Source organism: Schistocerca nitens, chromosome 8 (assembly GCF_023898315.1).
Source record: "Schistocerca nitens isolate TAMUIC-IGC-003100 chromosome 8, iqSchNite1.1, whole genome shotgun sequence".
Classification (NCBI taxonomy): Eukaryota; Metazoa; Arthropoda; class Insecta; order Orthoptera; family Acrididae; genus Schistocerca; species Schistocerca nitens.
In genome coordinates, this window is record NC_064621.1 from 534,481,598 (window position 1) to 534,508,225 (window position 26,628).

The window sequence follows — 26,628 nt, forward strand, 5'->3', positions numbered from 1 at the left end:
CCAGTCACATATGTCATATGGTCTGATGGTATGGGGACACTACCCCTCACATCAAGAATATTTTAAAAATACAAAAAAAAAGTCCTATGTGTAATGTGTAAAAATGACACATGGAACACAGTCATCCTCTTTTTCCATGCTCAGAATACTCACAATTATACATTTAGACTTACATGTGTTCGAATGAACCCTCTGCCAGGCACTTAAGTGTAATTGTGAATTAACCATGTAGATGTAGATGCTCTATGTTAAAAATAATATTCCTGAATTTGCTGCCAGGGGAGGAACTCACACAAATACAATACCAGAGCTACGGCTAATTTAGATGTACCAAGGCACAGGTTAGCAAGAACTGGAAATTCTTACAAAGTGAATCCACTCAAAATTTTCAACACATTACCAATTATGTTTCACCCATGGATCTAAAAATTTTTAAAATTAAATAGTATAGCTGGCTATCAGATCACCCATTTTACCATATTAATGAATTCTGGAAATTATCACAAAGTGAACCCCTCAAAATTGTCAACAAATTACCAATCTATGTTTCATCTATGGATCTAAAATTTTTTTTAAATTAAATAGTACAGCTGGCTATCAGATCACCAATTTTGCCAATTAATGAATTCTTTGAGATGCTCAAGGAGGATGTTAGCTTTTAACAAATTTTCCTATTGTCTACAGTATCATTATGTGGTATATTTATGTTTTGTATAATAATGCATCTTTGTTTTGAATAATTATGTTGTGTATGCTCTATCCAATTATTATTGCTCAGTGTCTGTACTGTACTACATCACAGTATAACTTATGGACAGGGCTCTCGGAAATCTTCCTGTAACATATTTTATGATTACAGTGTTTAATATGTATACTACATTTAACTGTCATTATTTTATTATATACCCGTATATATTACTACATCCTGTATTATACAACAATAATGAAGCCTATTTCAATGTAAAATGATCAATGATGAATAAAAATTCTTGATTCTCTTTACGTGCAGAGGTGCTTTATAGCGTGACCACCTTGTGAGTGAAATGAGATTACACAAGCATTATGTTAGTTAGCTGTATCATTTTCCAGCTATCTCAATAAGTGACGTTTATTTAAACATATTTCTCAAAGAAAACTGACAGGTTGCAGCAACAAATTAATTTATCACAACACATTAATTCATTTCTATTGCTCTTTAATTGTGTGGTACTGATATGAGTTAGGAAAAAAGATCTCATATACAAATATTAAATTAATATGTGTCACTGATTATTGTTGAAAATTGAGCACATAAAAGAAGCAATGGTGCATATATAAATTTCTACTTTCTGAACAGATCTTAGCTGATGGACTTACATAGGATCAAGATCTGAAATTAAAAAAAAAAAAAAGGATAACAAACTGCCAGAACTTTTGCATATTATTTTAAGCTTGGTTACAGTTCTTGTACAATGTTTAAAAATTCAGATTTATAGACAATATGTTAAAGAGTTTAGTTTCATAGATTCCTAGAAAAATAATATCTTAGAAGTATTACACTTCTGTAAATAGTGGATACAGATTATATAGCATTTCTGTGTATCAAGATAAAAAAACCCTGATAGGAGAAATATCGACAGGTCAGCAGCATCACATAAACATCAAGCACAATAATTACTAGTCAATCATACTAACAATTATTTACAGGTATAAAATACAGCTTCTGTTTACTGATAGTACAGCAGTTTCTATTATTATATAAACTTGCACACTTTCTGAATTACACACACAATACAGACTTCTTTGCACTATATTTTTCTCTTTTAAAGGAAACACACATTATATTCATAATTTGTTTACACAAGTGATACATGTGTTAGTCTCAAAAAGCTATTCTACTCCTCATATCCATACAGTTAGAACTTGTTTGTTTTAATTTTGCAAATAACAGTACCTTCTCAACTTCTCTTTTGAATGCAACGTAAGGCAATTTTGTTAAGAATATTAGATTAGTCATCATCATGAAGCACAACATAATTTTCTAACTGGAGTGGGATTATTAAACAGGTAATAAGACTCCCAAGCAGGAAATCACTTTTTGTTCTTAAAAGAAAAAAAAAGGTTGCAGTAATGATGGTTTTAATAGTAGCTGTTTGTTGGCTATGAAAGGAACATATAAGTATAAAAAAACAAGTTTAGATACCTGAGAGATATCCAAGAATAGTGCAAAACGCATAAATGAGAAAAATCCATATAAAAATAAATACAAGCAAATGAAAACAAATAACAGACTCTTATTGGCAAGACAGTGTTGCAATCGACTAGAATAACAAATACCCACAAGAACACAAAACTTAGATCCCAAGCATTTCCTCTTAAAATAGAGTAAACCTCATAAAATGGCCGTATTGCATACAAAAGAGCAAAGTAGCTTCAGAATTAATTTGCACCCCCTGTAAGTACAGAAATAGCAGAAGAAAAAAGATTATACACTTTCATTTGAACCATAAGATAAAACAAAGTAATATAGATTTTTCAACTAAAATCCAGTTCACCTTAATTATACGGCTAAAACATTTTTTCTCACCATCTATAGTTATTTTTGATAAGCACATATGATTAAGACATGTATCACTTGTATAGACATTATTCATGAAATACTGACATTTTCTCAACAACAAAACATTTGTTTTATGTTGAAATGTGCCACTTCTTTCAACTACAGCACAATTCTCTGTTGCAGAGAAATTACCTTCTTACAGTATTTTTCTAAACTGTTTCAAGACACTATCATTAGTTAATAGAAATTGAGCATATGTATGCAGTGCCTAATCCTCTAGAAATTGGATGATTTTTAAAAAAGTATTTTCCAAGGCAACTAAGTTAACATTTTGAAAATAATATCTGGTGTATTACAGTGATGTGTGCTACAGTATTTAATTACAAGTATACATATATTACAGTTTTACGCTGTTGTCCACAAAAATTGCTTTTAACTTTACAGAATTTACTAATTTTGTATAAATCATACATATAAACAGTTGAAACATTTATAATTACAAGGCAATTAGGATGTGAGTATATTTTTTTTTACACAATTGACAATTATATACAGAAGTTCTGACTTCAACACAATGCAGCATTAGTTCCATGCCTGCTAACTTAACAAGGGAAAAAATTATTGATACATTTTCCTTATTTGTGGAAACAGGTATTGTAATTGTAGTTAGATAACACTTCAGGTATTTCAAACAATGTAGTCATCAGTAATCAAATTCAGAAATAAAATGATAAGTTAAGCAAGAAAAATTACAGTTCTTTCTCATGTCTTTTCAGAAAAACTATATAAATTTCTTCAGAAGTGTACTAAAAACAGTCCATTGTTAACATAGTCCAATGGCTCTGCATTGCATTCATGATTATTTATTATTAGACAATATAAATTATGATAAAGGTTTCAAAGAAACTACTTCATACATGGGTTTATCCCATTAGATTTTTCTGAGGGGATGTAATAAAATGTTTTTATTGTATTGGTATCTCACTCATTATGAGAAGCTCCTCTACCTTCATAAGAATACTTTAATTTTAAACAGGTGCAAGGCCATTAGCTCTTTCTTTTATTTATATAGAACAAGTCCATTCTCTAACAGTGTACAAGAGCTAAAGTTTATTTATATATATATATAGAAGTAAAAATAGATAACATATTTTGCACTCTGAGTTCAAAAAGCGTTTGGTGTCTCATTGCATTATTATACTCTATTTATACGCCTATGTTACAAGAACAGATGTAACAATAAATATTTACATTTCACAAAATTGACTATCAACAGGAATGTGTGATTATTCTCTTCAAAAGAGAAGATTTTGGTTCCTACAAACTATTTCAAATAAAATTAAAGTGAAGCAATTTACTTACTTCTCAACAAAACATCCTAAATCTCTGGCTTTTAAAGTAGTCTTGAACAATTTAGTAACAACTAACTTTGCCAACAAACTGTGCCTTGCAAATTAGTCCATTAATATCAGTTTTTGTCATTAACATCATGTAAGATGATCTGCTTAATATATGGGAACATAAGCTAAAAATATTTTCTGTCATTTGTCAGTTTTACTCATCTTAAAAAAGTTACTATGGAACCAGTAGATCTTTCAGATTTTATAGCAAACTGTTACTACAGCTAAAGTGCTCAATAAGCAATCAGATTTAAGTTGAACTGTTCCAGTGCACAATTTCTTACAAAGGAATACTTGAAATACCATGCTTCACTACACCAAAGATCCTTAGTAATACCATCCCTATACTACATGCATCCCAAACAGTCTACTTCATTTATCATGTCTTTTTTATGCAGTGTGATAACTTTTCAATATACTGATTTACTTCCCGTAATTAATGTACCTGTTATAAAATAACTTTTATACTTTTAGTACAAATATTTACAACTTAAATTCTTCATTAATGAACAACATGAGATTTCAATGATATAACTTTCTTCCCAAGAACTGCATATCGCACCAGCTCAAGCATTTCATAATTAATGTACAACTGCAGCAGGTAGCTCCAAGACAACAGAACAGAAAACCACACATATGTACTCATTAATGTGTTGAGAAACAAGAGAAATATTTTTGCTGATGCCCCAATTTACCAGCAATTCTGTCATTGTTGAGTTATTGCTGGTAATTTCCAATTATTTCAAACAAACGAATAGTATGACTCTCCCTCTCCTTTTAGTCTATATAATGTTTTGGTCACACATTTTTTCTCACGAATCAACAGTTGTAACTTCTAGCATACCTACGATGCATGCACAGTAGTATTGTTTCTTTACAATTATTATTCCTTCTTTTCATTTTAAGTAGTGCTAAACTTCCCTTATACTTCAATAACTAATTTCTGTTAGTCACTTCTAACTAATCATGGATCTTCGGTTCAAGTTTTGTGAGTATCAGCAGCCCAATTTCGTATTCCACATAACATAGCCAAACATAATGATATTAGGGACCAATTCCTAAAATGACTAGCTGAACTCATTCCTCTTGTATTTACTACGCACTTCATGAAAAAAAGCACATGTGGCAATCCACAGTGAAATTAAATGACAGTCACTGTGTTTTGCTAATGGGTCACAACAAATAATTCAGGATTACTAGCTTATTATTGTAAATTTAACCAAACAGAAGAGAAACATTATGAACACACTGGAGAAAAAAACAGGCTATTTTAATATTATTAACATCTATATGATGGTTAAACTACCAAGTTATTTTACATCACTGTATGTAGTTTCTGTTGACACAATCCGCTAATAATCGGTGACAGTGCTACATGACACATCATCTTCACTGTCTGAACCTGTGTTACACTGGTGATCAGTTTATATGATTTGAAAATATATATGACACAAAACCACTGTACCCACATATTTCTCAAATGTAGTGAAAGAATATTACACAGAGCACTTTTTCCATCTTCATATAATATGAACAATATATGTGTATCTTGTTTTGTTTTTTTTCACTTGTATAAAAGTCTGTACAGCGGAAATATCAGCTTTTAGTCTATATTTTCTTTAAACTAATTGCAAAATGAAGATCACTAAGCCTTAAAATACAGATTTCTAATTTCCTACTCTTCAGTTCTGCTACACAGTTCTGTTCGAGTTACATAATGATTATTGGTCCAGTGACATTCATTAAATCTGCAAAGCCATAGTAACAATCTTGGTCCATTTGTTTCTTTTGTCTTGAGCAACCAATGTTAGCACAGTCTCAGACAACAGTCTCCACATCTTCAGCAACCAACTGGAAATGTTCCTGGCCTGAAAAACATAGAAAAAAGAAATTATATACATCAGTGTACAAGGTACAAAAGTAAGCCTGATACTTCCCCACTTTATCAACTCATCCTTACATTTGGTTCATAGGTTTTACTTACTACATAGCTTTGTCAATTTGTTGCTGTCTATTCACTAATTGAATGCCAGTCTACTATAAATTATAAGAGCAATATTCCTCTATATCACAGCCTGCACTTTTCATTCTTAAATTGGTCCAACAAGTAAATTTATGGTGGATCACATCATATGATAGCTCTTCCAGAAAACAAGTTGCATGGATGAATGCTGCCAATATTGAGGCATAGCAGCCACTGGAGAAATTTGGCTAGATTGCTTGGAACACACATATAACAAAGTGATTTCTTTTTGAATGCACGAAACATAAAAGCAAGTGATATCCAGCAATATGTCTATGAGGCTTTCGACAAACAGGCAATTAGTAAATAAATGGTTGACATCTGTGTGCAAATGCTCAAAATAAACAACAAAGTTTGCGAACATCAAACGATATTGAAAAATTCTTGGAAACTGTTAACAAGGTGAGCTACGGGTATGAACATTTTATCAGAATGAGAGTTGACTGTCCATGACAGTGATGGAGTGAAATCAACTGTCATAAGCTGCCAATTATTGTCGCAAACAGGAAATTTATTTAATGAAGTTATTCAATAATTTGTCTCACAGCATGTAACAATGGAAGGAATATTGGGTTTAACATACCATAAACAGCAAGTCATTAAAGAGGAAGCTTTGAATTGGGAAGGATATTGAAGGTAATCATCTATATCAGTTTCAAAGTATTTGCCTTGTGCAATTTAAGGAAACATGGAAAAATCTAAATCTGGATGGCCAGACTGAGATTTGAACCAATGTCTTTCTGAATGATTATCTAGTGTTTTACCACTGCATCAACCCTTTTGGTAAACAACAATAGAGGCAACAGTGTAAATAAAGCAGTGTAAGGTACAAATTAGCATGTAAAGCATATTTCATAATGAAATGTTTGTCTGAACTGTCAGAGCCACAAATAAATCAGAACACAAATGAAATGTGTGTGATTTTATTGGCTGCCCCTCCCCCCTCCTTCCAATTTCCTCTTCACCCTCTTTCTTGTGCGCAGGTGGGAGGCAGAGGCAGCAATAACACCTCATATACAGATGTGTGCTGCACGCAACATGAAGCAGCAGTTAGTTCACTAACTGACATGCTGTGGATCACCAGTTCAAATCTGATCCACAGAAAATATTTATTCTTTAGTATTCATATCTTGCCACACTAGATGCACCAGTTCATGCTCAATTCCTGCAGTTAAACAACAATGAAGTTAAGCAACCCAAGGCCCAGTTAGAACTTGGTTAGGTGACAGCCTGGGAACACTAGGTGCCTTTGGTTCAAGAACATGCAAGTTACCAAAGTGGCATCCAATTAAAAATGGGTCATTTAGCCATGTGAACTATTGTTTAGTATTTATCATTTCTAGATGGTTCTCAAAAGTTTTTATGTTTGTAATGTTTGCCTATTCTGGAATATTCGATGTTTGTACCAATACCAGCATTCTCCGTCCAAGAGTTCAGTTCTGCTCTGGCTGTACAGTGGTGTTTGTAATAAAAATGCTTTCAGTACTAAGTGTTGTACTTAATTAAATGACCCTGCTTTCGGATCTGGACTTCATTGTGTTTATAAAAAGACACTGTTTGGTGAAGATGCCATGGGCTACAAAACATCTATGTCACCATGACTGCAAATAGGCAACATATAAGCTGTCACCTACATGGACTGGAACTGAAATACAAGCAGTTCATTGTTCACAAGGTTCAAATGGTTAGGAGACCAATGGATTCCAAAACAGCAGTAATTCAGCTGTTTATCAGGCATCCATCAGTGTTTTCTGGAGATGCAAGGCAGAATCCAACGACATGGCTGAAAGGAGGTGAGGTGACATGACATGTTTCCCAAAAGTGCATTTTTAGCTTAGATGGCACTGCATAGCAATGGTTCAAGAACAACAAAGAGAAGATTAATAGCTGGGACAATTGAAGAGTGAACTGAAGGAAACATTTCACAACAATCAGGAGCAAGTCTGCTTAGCAGAAGAATAATTCAAGAACAGGACCCAATTTCATGTGGAAACAACACAATCTCACATATAAAATGTATTGGCCCTATCCCACATCTTGAATCCGAATATGACAGAAGTTGACAAATTCCCATACTTGATGAAATGGTTCACAGAGGACATGTACCAGGCTCTTTTGGTACAGGAGGTTACAACAACAGATGAATTTATAAAGCAGTGCCGGTGTATTGAGGAAATGCAATGGAAAAGGATCACACAAAATGCTATGGCTGATTCCTGACATGACATGTTTCCCAAAAGTGCATGGCAGTTGAGGAAGACTATGATGATTCCCCTCTCTCATACTCAAGGTAGAAAAGAAGACAGTAGTTCATATCAACCACAAATGTCAGATCTAGGGGACAAAGCCCATTGTCGTATCCTGGACAAGGTCACTGCCCCCCTCCTGTCCCCCTCCCCACGAACAAGTCGTTGCCATTCCCTGTCACCATATAGAGGTACCAGCCACTCGCCTAGCTGCTGAATTTAGAGAAACTAAGTGAAATGGGGCCACCACAGATGAAAATTCTGCAAGTGTGACAATTACTAAGATGTCAGTAAATCTCATTAATGTTGTCGTAAATGGCCAACTTGTCCAGGTGTTAACTGACATAGGTGTTTCTTATTTGGCAATGTCAAATGATTATGTTCCAGGACAGGAAAATGATCGTTACAAATGGAAAATAGATCCAGCTGACAGGAACATATAATACTAGAATAATTATCAATGACAGAAAATAGCACTTCAAATTTGTTGCTATGATGGAATGTAGTCACAATGTTATTCTCAGATGAGGCTTCTTGCAGGCATTGCAAACTGTTATTAACGGTGGAAGATCAGAGCTCAAGACTGATGAAGCTATTCCAACAAGCACACATGACAAAGATTGCTCTGGACATTTGTCTGGTACTGAAGATGATGTTATCCCATTGTCTCAACAAGATGTGTCACAATCATCAATCTAGACGCTCAGTGAAACTGTGAAGCTTTTGTCAACTGCAAAATGCTACTCAGGCTCACAAATGAATTCTCCACAGCAGCAATGATCTTAAGAACTGTATGTGGTCAAGAAGACCAGTGGATAACTGACTGTCATGAGCAGCCACAGCTCTTCCCCAAAGGTCTTTGTGCAGAAACATCCTAACAAGTCCAGGAAGGGCAGCTCAGTGCCATTGACAAAGAATTATGCTCTGCTACGACTACAGAAAATGCAGAGGAGCTAGCTACTATCAGACTGCCAATAGAATCTGGGCTGATCAAGGAACAATGTCGGTGAGTATTAGCTGTTCTGCACCAATTTTCAGATGCTTTCAAATCCAAAGCAGACAAAAGACACACCAAGAATCCCACGATAAAACACAGTAACAACAATGGGGATCAGCCAACTCTTAGCCAGCACTCATGAAAGATTTCTCTGGATGAACAACGCATAACTTGTGAGGTAGTGCAGATGATGCTGCAAGATGACATCACTGACCCTTCTGTGAGTCATGGCTCCTCTCCTGTGGTCCTTGTGAAGAAGAAGGATGGCACATGGTGTTTTTGTGTTGACTACTTGTGACTGAACAAAATCATGACAAAAAGGTCTACCTATTGCTGCACACTGATGACACCATAGACTGCTTGAAAAGAGCAAAGTATTTCTGAACTATGGGTACTACTGACAAATTTAGGCTGATGATACTGATTGGGAAAAAGACTGCCTTGACAGCTCCAAGAGGCATTTAAGAGTTCAAAGCTATGCCGTTTGGGCTGTGTAATGTTCTAGCCACATTCCACTGCATGATGAATAATACTTTAAATGGGTGATTCGTATTTGCTGTCTGGATGACCATAAGCCTACTCCTGAATCTAAAAATTGCCTCATCATCACCCAAGAAATAAATCTTGGGGGACCTAGTTAATGGTGACAGAGTCTGTCCTGATCCAGAAAAAAATAAAAATAGCCACAGATTTTCTGACTACTCAACACATTTGAGATGTGAGAAGTCTTCTCACAATGTGCTCATACTGCTGCCAATTTTTAAACAACAACCTCCAAGAGCTATGGCAGGGAGACTCCAAATCTTCCTGTAATGAGATGCGAGAAAGGTCTTTCCTTGTCCTTAAGGTGTTACTATCATCATCTCCAGTCCTAGCACTGTGTGACGGGAATGAGTACACAAAACTTCATACCAACACTAGCAGTCACAGGATAGGTGTAGTTGTTAAGTTGTTAAGCAAACACAACACACACACACACACACACACACACACACACACACACACACACACACATGATATAGTCTCTGGTTGCTGAGGCCAGCATCTCCGCTACATTGTGAGTAGTAATTTATCCTTTTCATAATACTATCATACAAGCCTTTCAGTGGAGAAACTGAACCAAAGAAAATCCTTATTAATAAACAGAACATTGTATAAGAGGCACTATTTCCAACAGGTCGATATGGGTGCTCGTCATTGCAGCTCATTTACAGCCCACTACCCTAAAGCATTTCCATGAAGTGACAACATCTAGTCACCTGAGATTTGTGAAGACTTCACCAGGTCTCTACCAATGCATTATAGATCCTATATGAGCCACTTAAGGAATGCCATGACGCAAACGCGTGTCACAATTACCGCTGGGGCATCTCATACTAATTCTGTTTGAGGATGCACCAATCTACTGGATTGGAATCTTGCACCTGGGGAGATTCCCAGTGTTGTCAAATGGGAATTAATAGACAGCAGCCTGCACTGGCTACCTCACCAGTTACATTGTCACCAAAGTTGTACCGACTTACAAAGTTTCTCATATTTTTTGCAGTGTTTCTTGTAACAGTTTTGCAGCAGAAAAAAGTAGCTGGAAAGTTAAGGATGTTCACAGTTCTTGGAAGATCATTATTTCATTAATGGAACATAGGTAAACTAAAAAGAATTAAAAAGAACAGGCAACAAATCACTTCCCAATGAAAGGTGAGTGGAACACAGACACACTTAAAAGATCACTAATTGCACTGGTCTTCCCCCATGAACCATTGACCTTGCCGTTGGTGGGGAGGCTTGCGTGCCTCAGCGATACAGATGGCCGTACCGTAGGTGCAACCACAACGGAGGGGTATCTGTTGAGAGGCCAGACAAACATGTGGTTCCTGAAGAGGGGCAGCAGCCTTTTCAGTAGTTGCAGGGGCAACAGTCTGGATGATTGACTGATCTGGCCTTGTAACATTAACCAAAACGGCCTTGCTGTGCTGGTACTGCGAACGGCTGAAAGCAAGGGGAAACTACAGCCGTAATTTTTCCCGAGGACATGCAGCTTTACTGTATGATTAAATGATGATGGCGTCCTCTTGGGTAAAATATTCCGGAGGTAAAATAGTCCCCCATTCGGATCTCCGGGCGGGGACTACTCAAGAGGACGTCGTTATCAGGAGAAAGAAAACTAGCGTTCTACGGATCGGAGCGTGGAATGTCAGATCCCTTAATCGGGCAGGTAGGTTAGAAAACTTAAAAAGGGTAATGGATAGGTTAAAGTTAGATATAGTGGGAATTGGTGAAGTTCGGTGGCAGGAGGAACAAGACTTTTGGTCAGGTGATTACAGGGTGCGGGTTAGCTACTACAAACAGCATAGTGAACGCATTATTGTGGCCACGATAGACACAAAGCCCATGCCTACTACAGTAGTACAAGTTTATATGCCAACTAGCTCTGCAGATGATGAAGAAATTGATGAAATGTATGACGAGATAAAAGAAATTATTCAGGTAGTGAAGGGAGACGAAAATTTAATAGTCATGGGTGACTGGAATTCGTCAGTAGGAAAAGGGAGAGAAGGAAACATAGTAGGTGAATATGGATTGGGGGGAAGAAATGAAAGAGGAAGCCGCCTTGTAGAATTTTGCACAGAGCGTAACTTAATCATAGCTAACACTTGGTTCAAGAATCATAAAAGAAGGTTGTATACCTGGAAGAATCCTGGAGATACTAATAGGTATCAGATAGATTATATAATGGTAAGACAGAGATTTAGGAACCAGGTTTTAAATTGTAAGACATTTCCAGGGGCAGATGTGGATTCTGACCACAATCTATTGGTTATGAACTGCAGATTGAAACTGAAGAAACTGCAAAAAGGTGGGAATTTAAGGAGATGGGACCTGGATAAACTGAAAGAACCAGAGGTTGTACAGAGTTTCAGGGAGAGCATAAGGGAACAATTGACAGGAATGGGGGAAAGAAATACAGTAGAAGAAGAATGGGTAGCTCTGAGGGATGAAGTAGTGAAGGCAGCAGAGGATCAAGTAGGTAAAAAGACGAGGGCTAATAGAAATCCTTGGGTAACAGAAGAAATATTGAATTTAATTGATGAAAGGAGAAAATATAAAAATGCAGTAAATGAAGCAGGCAAAAAGGAATACAAATGCCTCAAAAATACAGGAAATGCAAAATGGCCAAGCAGGGATGGCTAGAGGACAAATGTAAGGATGTAGAGGCTTATCTCACTAGGGGTAAGATAGATACTGCCTACAGGAAAATTAAAGAGACCTTTGGAGAAAAGAGAACCACTTGTATGAATATCAAGAGCTCAGATGGTAACCCAGTTCTAAGCAAAGAAGGGAAAGCAGAAAGGTGGAAGGAGTACATAGAGGGTCTATACAAGGGTGATGTACTTGAGGACAATATTATGGAAATGGAAGAGGATGTAGATGAAGATGAAATGGGAGATAAGATACTGCGTGAAGAGTTTGACAGAGCACTGAAAGACCTGAGTCGAAACAAGGCCCCGGGAGTAGACAACATTCCGTTAGAACTACTGATGGCCTTGGGAGAGCCAGTCATGACAAAACTCTACCATCTGGTGAGCAAGATGTACGAGACAGGCGAAATACCCACAGACTTCAAGAAGAATATAATAATTCCAATACCAAAGAAAGCAGGTGTTGACAGATGTGAAAATTACCGAACTATCAGTTTAATAAGTCACAGCTGCAAAATACTAACGCGAATTCTTTACAGACGAATGGAAAAACTGGTAGAAGCGGACCTCGGGGAAGATCAGTTTGGATTCCGTAGAAATGTTGGAACACGTGAGGCAATACTAACCTTACGACTTATCTTAGAAGAAAGATTAAGAAAAGGCAAACCTACGTTTCTAGCATTTGTAGACTTAGAGAAAGCTTTTGACAACGTTAACTGGAATACTCTCTTTCAAATTCTGAAGTTGACAGGAGTAAAATACAGGGAGCGAAAGGCTATTTACAATTTGTACAGAAACCAGATGGCAGTTATAAGAGTCGAGGGGCATGAAAGGGAAGCAGTGGTTCGGAAGGCAGTGAGACAGGGTTGTAGCCTCTCCCCGATGTTATTCAATCTGTATATTGAGCAAGCAGTAAAGAAAACAAAAGAAAAATTCGGAGAAGGTATTAAAATTCGTGGAGAAGAAGTAAAAACTTTGAGGTTCGCCGATGACATTGTAATTCTGTCAGAGACAGCAAAGGACTTGGAAGAGCAGTTGAACGGAATGGACAGTGTCTTGAAAGGAGGATATAAGATGAACATCAACAAAAGCAAAACGAGAATAATGGAATGTAGTAAAATTAAATCGGGTGATGCTGAGGGGATTAGATTAGGAAATGAGACACTTAAAGTAGTAAAGGAGTTTTGCTATTTAGGGAGTAAAATAACTGATGATGGTCGAAGTAGAGAGGATATAAAATGTAGACTGGCAATGGCAAGGAAATCGTTTCTGGAGAAGAGAAATTTGTTAACATTGAGTATAGATTTAAGTGTCAGGAAGTCGTTTCTGAAAGTATTTGTATGGAGTGTAGCCATGTATGGAAGTGAAACATGGACGATAACCAGTTTGGACAAGAAGAGAATAGAAGCTTTCGAAATGTGGTGCTACAGAAGAATGCTGAAGATAAGGTGGGTAGATCACGTAACTAATGAGGAGGTATTGAATAGAATTGGGGAGAAGAGAAGTTTGTGGCACAACTTGACTAGAAGAAGGGATTGGTTGGTAGGACATGTTTTGAGGCATCAAGGGATCACAAATTTAGCATTGGAGGGCAGCGTGGAGGGTAAAAATCGTAGAGGGAGGCCAAGAGATCAATACACTAAGCAGATTCAGAAGGATGTAGGTTGCAGTAGGTACTGGGAGATGAAGAAGCTTGCACAGGATAGAGTAGCATGGAGAGCTGCATCAAACCAGTCTCAGGACTGAAGACCACAACAACAACAACAACAACAACAACAACAATTGCACTGGCTTTTTTCCTAAGTGTGTCAGTATGTAACCTATCATTTATCAGAAGTTGAGTGTTTGTCTGAACTCATTCTTAATTTTCTGTTTATAGCTCCATCCTACAGGGTGCCCCACCTGCCCTTTGCCCAAATGTAATATTTCGACTCCTGAAATAGAGTAAATAGCTACAATAGTGGACAGTTTTATGCAACATTCGATTTTTACCATTCTTCTGTCAGCATTTCAGTTTACTTCATTATCAGTGAAGTTAGACATTTATTTAGATCTACATCTACAGCTATACTCTTCAAAACAACCGTGAGCTGCATGGCAGAGGGTACGTCCCATTGTACCAGTTATTAGGGTTACTTCTTATCCCATTCACGTATGGAGCACAGAAAGAATGACCGACTGAATACCTTTGTGTATGCAGCAATTATTCTAATCTCATCCTCAGGACCCCTATGTGAATGATACCTATAGGGTTGTAATACATTCCTTGATAATCATTTAAAGCCGTTTAACAAAGTTGTTAATACATTTTCTCTGGATAATTAACATCTATCTTCAAGAGTCTTCCAGTTCAGATAATTCAGTATCTCTGTGACTCTCCCCCAAAAAGTGAACAAACCTGTGACCATTCATGCTGCTCTTCTCTGTATACGTTCAATATACTCTGTTAGTCCTATCTGGTATGGGTCCCACACAATTGAGCAATGTTCTCAAGCCCGTTGCACGAGTGATTTTTATGCAATCTCCTTTGCAGAATGATTGCACTTCTCCAGTATTCTGCCAATAAACCAAAGTCTACCACCTGCTTTACCCATGACTGATGATGATGATGATGAAGACTCCACAAACACCCAGTCCCCGAGCAGAGAAAATCCCCAACCCGGCCAGTAATCAAACCTTGAACCCTGTGATTCAGAGGCTGCGCTAGCCACTAGACCACGACCTGTGGACCCACAACTGAACCTACGTTTCCAGAATGATATTTTCACTCAGCAGCGGAGTGTGCGCTGATATGAAACTTCCTGGCAGATTAAAACTGTGTGCCGGACCGAGACTCGAACTCGGGACCTTTGCCTTTCGTGGGCAAGTGCTCTACCAACTAAGCTACTCAAGCATGACTCACGCCCTGTCCTCACAGCTTCACTCCCGCCAGTACCTCGCCTCCTACCTTCCAAACTTTACAGAAGCTATCCTGCGAAACTTGCAGAACTTGCAGAACTTTGAACCTATGTTGTTATTCCATTTCATATCCCTACAAAGTGTTACACCCAGGTATGTACATAAGTTGGCCGATTCCAACAGTGACTCATTGATATTATAGTCATAGGACACTATAGTTTTTTTTTTTCTTCTTTATTTTGTGAGGTGTACAATTTTACATTTCCGAACATTTAAAGCAAGTTGTCAATCTGTGCACCACTTTGAAACATTGTCAAGATCTGACTGAATATTTATGCAGCTTCTTGCAGTTAGTACTTCACTATAAATAACTACATCATCTGGAAAAGGCCTAATTTTATTGTTACTATTGCCTGTAAGATCATTAATATACAACATGAACAGCAATGCTCCCCACACACTTCCCTGGAGAACACCCAAAAGTACTTTCTAATGATGATTCTCCATCCAAGCTAACATGCTGTGACCTCCCTACCAAAAAGTCCTCAATCCAGTCACAAATTTCACTTGATACCCCCATATGATCATACTTTTGACAATAAGCTTAGTTGTGGTACTGAGTCAAATGCTTTCTGGAAATCAAGATGTACTGCGTCTACCTGGTTGCCTAGATCCAAAGCTTTCCATATGTCATGTGATAAAAGTGCGAGTTGGATTTCACATGATCGATGTTTTCAAAATCCATGCTGGTTGGCACAGAGGTAGTCATTCTGTTCAAGATCCCTCATCATGTTTGAGCTCAGAATACGTTCCAAGATTCTACAACAAATCAATGTTAAGGATATTGGACGGTAGTTTTGTGGATCAGTTCTACTACCCTGCTTGTAGACGCTTGTGACCTGCGCCTTTATCCAAGAACTAGGCAGGGTTTTTTGTTTGAGAGATCTCCAATAGATTATAGTTATAAGAGGAGCTAACTCGGCCACAAATTCAGTATAGACACTGACAGGGATTCCATCAGGGCCTGGACCATTGTTCAATTTTAATGATTTCAGCTATTTCTCAACACCACTGCCATTAAATTTTTTTTCATTCATCTTTTCAGTGGTACAATGATTAAATTGGGGCAATTCTCCTGGGTTTTCCTTTGTAAAGGAACATTTGAAAATGAAATTAAACTTTTCAGCTTTTGATTTACTACCCTCAATTTCAGTTCCTGTCTCATTTGGTAGGGACTGGACACTAAATTTGGTGCTAATAACAGCCTTCAGACATGAAAGATCACTTAACAATATTCAGCTACAGCAGTCACTGAACACATCATGTACTGCTCTCTTGACAGCCAAACACGTTTCATTCAGCATCTCTCTATCTATAGACCTATGCTTTGTTTCACACATATTATGCAGTAATATCGGTTTCTTTAGAAGTTTCTTTTCAGTGACTGTATACCATGGGGGTTCCCTCCCATTATAAACTGTTCTACTGGGTACATACCTGTCCATTGCATGGCCAACTATTCTTATAAACTTAAGTTCCCATACATGTTCCTGCCCTGTTCTAAAAGTTTCAAGTTCCTCACTGAGATACGACACTACAGATCTTTCATATACTTTACTGAATACTGCTTGTGTCTGTATATGTGCAGATGGATGTGTGTGTGTGTGTGTGTGTGTGTGTGTGTGTGTGTGTGTGTGTGTGTGTGTGTGTGTATGCGCGCGCGCGCGCGCGCGTGCGTATACCTGTCCTTTTTTCCCCCTAAGGTAAGTCTTTCCGCTCCCGGGATTGGAATGACTCCTTACCCTCTCCCTTAAAACCCACATCCTTTCGTCTTTCCCTCTCCTTCCCTCTTTCCTGATGAGGCAACAGTTTGTTGCGAAAGCTTTGTGTGTATGTTTGTGTTTGTTTGTGTGTCTGTCGACCTGCCAGCACTTTCATTTGGTAAGTCACATCATCTTTGTTTTTATATATATATATATATATATATATATATATATATATATGCGAAAGCTGTTTTCAGGTTGTTGGTGTAATGGTTCAGGGATTCCGGACTGGAGCAGATTCATTTGCCATGAAGACCTAGGCTGTAGGGAAGGGACCGTTTGATGTGGAATGGGTGACAGCTGTCATAATGGAGGTACTGTTGGCACGTCGATAGACACACAAACAAACACAAACATACACACAAAATTCAAGCTTTCGCAACAAACTGTTGCCTCATCAGGAAAGAGGGAAGGAGAGGGAAGGAGAGGGAAAGACGAAAGGATGTGGGTTTTAGGGAGGGTAAGGAGTCATTCCAATCCCGGGAGCGGAAAGACTTACCTTAGGGGGAAAAAAGGACAGGTATACACTCGCACACACACACATATCCATCCACACATTACAGACACAAGCAGACATATTTAAAGTTCCAAATGTCTGCTTGTGTCTGTAATGTGAGGATGGATATGTGTGTGTGTGCGAGTGTATACCTGTCCTTTTTTCCCCCTAAGGTAAGTCTTTCCGCTCCCGGGATTGGAATGACTCCTTACCCTCTCCCCAAAAAACCCACATCCTTCCGTCTTCCCCTCTCCTTCCCTCTTTCCTGATGAGGCAACAGTTTGTTGCGAAAGCTTGAATTTTGTGTGTATGTTTGTGTATCTATCGACGTGCTAGCGCTTTCGTTTGGTAAGTCACATCATCTTTGTTTTTAGATATATTTTTCCCACGTGAAATGTTTCCCTCTATATATATATATATATATATATATATATATATATATAACAAAGATGATGTGACTTACCGAACGAAAGTGCTGGCAGGTCGATAGACACACAAACACACACACAAAATTCAAGCTTTCGCAACAAACTGTTCCCTCATCAGCAAAGAGGGGAAGGAGAGGGAAAGACAAAAGGATGTGGGTTTTAAGGGAGAGGGTAAGGAGTCATTCCAATCCCGGGAGCGGGAAGACTTACCTTAGGGGGAAAAATGACAGGTATACACTCGCACACACACACATATCCATCCACACATATACAGACACAAGCAGACATATTCAAAGACAAAGAGTTTTGGGCAGAGATGTCAGTCGAGGCGGAAGTGCAGAGGCAAAGATGTTGTTGAATGACAGGTGAGGTATGAGTGGTGGCAACTTGAAATTAGCGGAGATTGAGGCCTGGTGGGAAGAGAGGATATATTGAAGAGCAAGTTCCCATCTCCGGAGTTCGGATAGGTTGGTGTTAGTGGGAAGTATCCAGATAACCCGGACGGTGTAACACTGTGCCAAGATGTGCTGACCGTGCACCAAGGCATGTTTAGCCACAGGATGATCCTCATTACCAACAAACACTGTCTGCCTGTGTCCATTCATGTGAATGGACAGTTTGTTGCTGGTCATTCCCACATAGAATGCATCACAGTGTAGGCAGGTCAGTTGGTAAATTATGTGGGTGCTTTCACACGTGGCTCTGCCTTTGATCGTGTACACCTTCCGGGTTACAGGACTGGAGTAGGTGGTGGTGGGAGGGTGCATGGGACAGGTTTTACACCAGGGGCGGTTACAAGGATAGGAGCCAGAGGGTAGGGAAGGTGGTTTGGGGATTTCATAGGGATGAACTAACAGGTTACGAAGGTTAGGTGGACGGCGGAAAGACGGTGGAGTGGGGAGGATTTCATGAAGCATGGATCTCATTTCAGGGCAGGATTTGAGGAAGTCGTATTCCTGCTGGAGAGCCACATTCAGAGTCTGATCCAGTCCCGGAAAGTATCCTGTCACAAATGGGGCACTTTCGTGGTTCTTCTGTGGGAGGTTCTTGGTTTGAGGGGATGAGGAAGTGGCTCTGGTTATTTGCTTCTGTACCAGGTTGGGAGGGTAGTTGCAGGATGCGAAAGCTGTTTTCAGGTTGTTGGTGTAATGGTTCATGGATTCCGGACTGGAGCAGATTCATTTGCCATGAAGACCTAGGCTGTAGGGAAGGGACCGTTTGATGTGGAATGGGTGGCAGCTGTCATAATGGAGGTACTGTTGCTTGTTGGTGGGTTTGATGTGGACAGATGTGTGAAGCTGGCCATTGGACAGATGGAGGTCAACGTCGAGGAAAGTGGCATGGGATTTGGAGTACGACCAGGTGAATCTGATGGAACCAAAGGAGTTGAGGTTGGAGAGGAAATGCTGGAGTTCTTCTTCACTGTGAGTCCAGATCATTAATATGTCATCAACAAATCTGTACCAAACTTTGGGTTGGCAGGCCTGGGTAACCAAGAATGCTTCCTCTAAGCGACCCATGAATAGGTTGGCGTACGAGGGGGCCATCCTGGTACCCATTGCTGTTCCCTTTAATTGTTGGTATGTCTGGCCTTCAAAAGTGAAGAAGTTGTGGGTGAGGATGAAGCTGGCTAAGGTAATGAGGAAAGAGGTTTTAGGTAGGGTGGCAGGTGATCGGCGTGAAATGAAGTGCTCCATCGCAGCGAGGCCCTGGACGTGCGGAATATTTGTGTATAATAACAGATTGGGTAAGGTTTCCAGACGTTCGAGAAAGTGGTTCGTGTCTTTGATGAAGGATGGGAGACTGCATGTAATGGGTTGAAGGTGTTGATCTACGTAGGCAGAGATACGTTCTATGGGGGCTTGGTAACCAGCTACAATGGGGTGGCTGGGATGATTGGGTTTGTGAATTTTAGGTAGAAGGTAGGGGTGCGGGGTGTCGGTGGGGTCAGAAGGTTGATGGAGTCAGGTGAAAGGTTTTGTAGGGGGCCTAAGGTTCTGAGGATTCCTTGAAGTTCCACCTGGACATCAGGAATGGGATTACCTTGGCAAACTTTGTATGTGGTGTTGTCTGAAAGCTGACGCAGTCCCTCAGCCACATACTCCCGACGATCAAGTACCACGGTTGTGGAACCCTTGTCTGCCGGAAGAATGACGATGGATCGGTCAGCCTTCAGATCACGGATAGCTTGGGCTTCAGCAGTGGTGATGTTGGGAGTAGGATTAAGGTTTTTTAAGAAGGATTGAGAGGCAAGGGTGGAAGTCAGAAATTCCTGGAAGGTTTGGAGAGGGTGATTTTGAGGAAGAGGAGGTGGGTCCCACTGTGACGGAGGACAAAACTGTTCCAGGCAGTGTCTTGGGGAGTTGGATCATTAGGAGTAGGATTAGGATCATTTTTCTTCATGGCAAAGTGATATTTCCAGCAGAGAGTACGAGTGTAGAACAGTAAATCTTTGATGAAGGCTGTTTGGTTGAATCTGGGGGTGGAGCTGAAGTTGAGGCCTTTGGATAGGATAGGGGTTTCGGATTGGGAGAGAGGTTTGGAGGAAAAGTTACCTACTGAATTAGGGTGTTGTGGTTCCAGATTGTGTTGATTGGAATTTTGAGGTTTTGGAGGGAGTGGAGCTGGAAGTGGGAGATTGAGTAGATGGGAGAGACTGGGTTTGTGTGCAATGAGAGGAGGTTGAGGTTTGCTGGAAAGGGTGAGTGAGTTGCCTTTCCGGAGGTGGGAAACCAGGAGATTGGATAGTTTTTTGAGGTGGAGGGTGGCATGCTGTTCTAATTTGTGGTTGGCCTGTAGGAGGATGCTCTGAACAGCCAGTGTGGATGTGGGAAAGGAAAGATTGAGGACTTTTATTAAGGATAGGAGTTGACGGGTGTGTTCATTGGCTGAGTTGATGTGTAGGTGAAGGATTAGGTGGGTGAGGGCAATGGATTGTTCAGTTTGGAACAGGTATAGGGACTGATGGAAAGAAGGGTTGCAGCCAGAGATGGGAACTTTAAGTGTGAGGCCTTTGGGGGTAATGCCAAATGTCAGACAAGCCTGAGAAAATAAAATATGGGAGTGTAATCTGGCTAGGGCGAAGGCATGTTTGCGGAGGGAATGTAAATAAAACATAATGGAGTCGTCGTGGGGGTGTTGTGAGGATGACATGGTATTAGAAGGTGGAAAGTGTAACATGAGGCTGAAATGAAAATGAAAATAAAAATATATGGGGAGAGATAAAGGTAAACTAGAAAGCAACTAAAAACAAAGATGATGTGACTTACCAAATGAAAGTGCTGGCAGGTCGATAGACACACAAACAAACACAAACATACACACAAAATTCAAGCTTTCGCAACAAACTGTTGCCTCATCAGGAAAGAGGGAAGGAGAGGGAAAGACGAAAGGATGTGGGTTTTAAGGGAGAGGGTAAGGAGTCATTCCAATCCCGGGAGCGGAAAGACTTACCTTAGGGGGAAAAAAGGACGGGTATACACACACACACACACACACACACACACACACACACACACACACACACACACACACATATATATACAGACACAAGCAGACATATTTAAAGACAAATAGTTTGGGCAGAGATGTCAGTCGAGGCAGAAGTGCAGAGGCAAAGATGTTGTTGGAAGACAGGTGAGGTATGAGTGGCGGCAACTTGAAATTAGTGGAGATTAAGGCCTGGTGGGAAGAGAGGATATATTGAAGAGCAAGTTCCCATCTCCGGAGTTCGGATAGGTTGGTGTTAGTGGGAAGTATCCAGATAACCCGGACGGTGTAACACTGTGCCAAGATGTGCTGGCCGTGCACCAAGGCATGTTTAGCCACAGGGTGATCCTCATTACCAACAAACACTGTCTGCCTGTGTCCATTCATGCGAATGGACAGTTTGTTGCTGGTCATTCCCACATAGAATGCGTCACAGTGTAGGCAGGTCAGTTGGTAGATCACGTGGGTGCTTTCACACGTGGCTCTGCCTTTGATCGTGTACACCTTCCGGGTTACAGGACTGGAGGAGGTGCACACGATCAAAGGCAGAGCCATGTGTGAAAGCACCCATGTGATCTACCAACTGACCTGCCTAGACTGTGATGCATTCTATGTGGGAATGACCAGCAACAAACTGTCCATTCACATGAATGGACACAGGCAGACAGTGTTTGTTGGTAATGAGGATCACCCTGTGGCTAAACATGCCTTGGTGCACGGCCAGCACATCTTGGCACAGTGTTACACCGTCCGGGTTATCAGGATACTTCCCACTAACACCAACCTATCCGAACTCCGGAGATGGGAACTTGCTCTTCAATATATCCTCTCTTCCCGTTATCCACCAGGTCTTAATCTCCGCTAATTTCAAGTTGCCGCCACTCATACCTCACCTGTCATCCAACAACATCTTTGCCTCTGCACTTCTGCCTCGACTGACATCTCTGCCCAAACTATTTGTCTTTAAATATGTCTGCTTGTGTCTGTATATGTGTGGATGGATATGTGTGTGTGTGTGTGTGTGTGTGTGTGTGTGTGAGTGTATACCCATCCTTTTTTCCCCCTAAGGTAAGTCTTTCCGCTCCCGGGATTGGAATGACTCCTTACCCTCTCCCTTAAAACCCACATCCTTTCGTCTTTCCCTCTCCTTCCCTCTTTCCTGATGAGGCAACAGTTTGTTGCGAAAGCTTGAATTTTGTGTGTATGTTTGTGTTTGTTTGTGTGTCTGTCGACCTGCCAGCACTTTCATTTGGTAAGTCACATCATCTTTGTTTTTATATATATATATATATATATATATATATATATATATATATATATATATATATGCGAAAGCTGTTTTCAGGTTGTTGGTGTAATGGTTCAGGGATTCCGGACTGGAGCAGATTCATTTGCCATGAAGACCTAGGCTGTAGGGAAGGGACCGTTTGATGTGGAATGGGTGACAGCTGTCATAATGGAGGTACTGTTGGCACGTCGATAGACACACAAACAAACACAAACATACACACAAAATTCAAGCTTTCGCAACAAACTGTTGCCTCATCAGGAAAGAGGGAAGGAGAGGGAAGGAGAGGGAAAGACGAAAGGATGTGGGTTTTAGGGAGGGTAAGGAGTCATTCCAATCCCGGGAGCGGAAAGACTTACCTTAGGGGGAAAAAAGGACAGGTATACACTCGCACACACACACATATCCATCCACACATTACAGACACAAGCAGACATATTTAAAGTTCCAAATGTCTGCTTGTGTCTGTAATGTGAGGATGGATATGTGTGTGTGTGCGAGTGTATACCTGTCCTTTTTTCCCCCTAAGGTAAGTCTTTCCGCTCCCGGGATTGGAATGACTCCTTACCCTCTCCCCAAAAAACCCACATCCTTCCGTCTTCCCCTCTCCTTCCCTCTTTCCTGATGAGGCAACAGTTTGTTGCGAAAGCTTGAATTTTGTGTGTATGTTTGTGTATCTATCGACGTGCCAGCGCTTTCGTTTGGTAAGTCACATCATCTTTGTTTTTAGATATATTTTTCCCACGTGAAATGTGTCCCTCTATATATATATATATATATATATATATATATATATATATATATATATATATATATATATATATATATAACAAAGATGATGTGACTTACCGAACGAAAGTGCTGGCAGGTCGATAGACACACAAACACACACACAAAATTCAAGCTTTCGCAACAAACTGTTCCCTCATCAGCAAAGAGGGGAAGGAGAGGGAAAGACAAAAGGATGTGGGTTTTAAGGGAGAGGGTAAGGAGTCATTCCAATCCCGGGAGCGGGAAGACTTACCTTAGGGGGAAAAGTGACAGGTATACACTCGCACACACACACATATCCATCCACACATATACAGACACAAGCAGACATATTCAGACAAAGAGTTTTGGGCAGAGATGTCAGTCGAGGCGGAAGTGCAGAGGCAAAGATGTTGTTGAATGACAGGTGAGGTATGAGTGGTGGCAACTTGAAATTAGCGGAGATTGAGGCCTGGTGGGAAGAGAGGATATATTGAAGAGCAAGTTCCCATCTCCGGAGTTCGGATAGGTTGGTGTTAGTGGGAAGTATCCAGATAACCCGGACGGTGTAACACTGTGCCAAGATGTGCTGACCGTGCACCAAGGCATGTTTAGCCACAGGATGATCCTCATTACCAACAAACACTGTCTGCCTGTGTCCATTCATGTGAATGGACAGTTTGTTGCTGGTCATTCCCACATAGAATGCATCACAGTGTAGGCAGGTCAGTTGGTAAATTATGTGGGTGCTTTCACACGTGGCTCTGCCTTTGATCGTGTACACCTTCCGGGTTACAGGACTGGAGTAGGTGGTGGTGGGAGGGTGCATGGGACAGGTTTTACACCAGGGGCGGTTACAAGGATAGGAGCCAGAGGGTAGGGAAGGTGGTTTGGGGATTTCATAGGGATGAACTAACAGGTTACGAAGGTTAGGTGGACGGCGGAAAGACGGTGGAGTGGGGAGGATTTCATGAAGCATGGATCTCATTTCAGGGCAGGATTTGAGGAAGTCGTATTCCTGCTGGAGAGCCACATTCAGAGTCTGATCCAGTCCCGGAAAGTATCCTGTCACAAATGGGGCACTTTCGTGGTTCTTCTGTGGGAGGTTCTTGGTTTGAGGGGATGAGGAAGTGGCTCTGGTTATTTGCTTCTGTACCAGGTTGGGAGGGTAGTTGCAGGATGCGAAAGCTGTTTTCAGGTTGTTGGTGTAATGGTTCATGGATTCCGGACTGGAGCAGATTCATTTGCCATGAAGACCTAGGCTGTAGGGAAGGGACCGTTTGATGTGGAATGGGTGGCAGCTGTCATAATGGAGGTACTGTTGCTTGTTGGTGGGTTTGATGTGGACAGATGTGTGAAGCTGGCCATTGGACAGATGGAGGTCAACGTCGAGGAAAGTGGCATGGGATTTGGAGTACGACCAGGTGAATCTGATGGAACCAAAGGAGTTGAGGTTGGAGAGGAAATGCTGGAGTTCTTCTTCACTGTGAGTCCAGATCATTAATATGTCATCAACAAATCTGTACCAAACTTTGGGTTGGCAGGCCTGGGTAACCAAGAATGCTTCCTCTAAGCGACCCATGAATAGGTTGGCGTACGAGGGGGCCATCCTGGTACCCATTGCTGTTCCCTTTAATTGTTGGTATGTCTGGCCTTCAAAAGTGAAGAAGTTGTGGGTGAGGATGAAGCTGGCTAAGGTAATGAGGAAAGAGGTTTTAGGTAGGGTGGCAGGTGATCGGCGTGAAATGAAGTGCTCCATCGCAGCGAGGCCCTGGACGTGCGGAATATTTGTGTATAATAACAGATTGGGTAAGGTTTCCAGACGTTCGAGAAAGTGGTTCGTGTCTTTGATGAAGGATGGGAGACTGCATGTAATGGGTTGAAGGTGTTGATCTACGTAGGCAGAGATACGTTCTATGGGGGCTTGGTAACCAGCTACAATGGGGTGGCTGGGATGATTGGGTTTGTGAATTTTAGGTAGAAGGTAGGGGTGCGGGGTGTCGGTGGGGTCAGAAGGTTGATGGAGTCAGGTGAAAGGTTTTGTAGGGGGCCTAAGGTTCTGAGGATTCCTTGAAGTTCCACCTGGACATCAGGAATGGGATTACCTTGGCAAACTTTGTATGTGGTGTTGTCTGAAAGCTGACGCAGTCCCTCAGCCACATACTCCCGACGATCAAGTACCACGGTTGTGGAACCCTTGTCTGCCGGAAGAATGACGATGGATCGGTCAGCCTTCAGATCACGGATAGCTTGGGCTTCAGCAGTGGTGATGTTGGGAGTAGGATTAAGGTTTTTTAAGAAGGATTGAGAGGCAAGGGTGGAAGTCAGAAATTCCTGGAAGGTTTGGAGAGGGTGATTTTGAGGAAGAGGAGGTGGGTCCCACTGTGACGGAGGACAAAACTGTTCCAGGCAGTGTCTTGGGGAGTTGGATCATTAGGAGTAGGATTAGGATCATTTTTCTTCATGGCAAAGTGATATTTCCAGCAGAGAGTACGAGTGTAGAACAGTAAATCTTTGATGAAGGCTGTTTGGTTGAATCTGGGGGTGGAGCTGAAGTTGAGGCCTTTGGATAGGATAGGGGTTTCGGATTGGGAGAGAGGTTTGGAGGAAAAGTTACCTACTGAATTAGGGTGTTGTGGTTCCAGATTGTGTTGATTGGAATTTTGAGGTTTTGGAGGGAGTGGAGCTGGAAGTGGGAGATTGAGTAGATGGGAGAGACTGGGTTTGTGTGCAATGAGAGGAGGTTGAGGTTTGCTGGAAAGGGTGAGTGAGTTGCCTTTCCGGAGGTGGGAAACCAGGAGATTGGATAGTTTTTTGAGGTGGAGGGTGGCATGCTGTTCTAATTTGTGGTTGGCCTGTAGGAGGATGCTCTGAACAGCCAGTGTGGATGTGGGAAAGGAAAGATTGAGGACTTTTATTAAGGATAGGAGTTGACGGGTGTGTTCATTGGCTGAGTTGATGTGTAGGTGAAGGATTAGGTGGGTGAGGGCAATGGATTGTTCAGTTTGGAACAGGTATAGGGACTGATGGAAAGAAGGGTTGCAGCCAGAGATG

General features: G+C 40.6%; 1 protein-coding gene across 3 annotated transcripts in view; it reads right to left on the bottom strand.

Moving 5' to 3' along the window:
* Nucleotides 1-1,378: 1,378 nt before the first annotated feature.
* LOC126198537 (eye-specific diacylglycerol kinase) overlaps nucleotides 1,379-26,628 on the bottom strand; it is a 679,131-nt gene continuing 653,881 nt past the window's right edge. For all 3 annotated transcript variants that reach the window (XM_049934939.1, XM_049934938.1, XM_049934937.1), the window contains one exon: nucleotides 1,379-5,807. In XM_049934939.1, coding sequence (XP_049790896.1) covers nucleotides 5,758-5,807 — 50 coding nt within the window. In that variant the 3' untranslated portion in view covers nucleotides 1,379-5,757. The remainder of the gene's footprint in view (nucleotides 5,808-26,628) is intronic.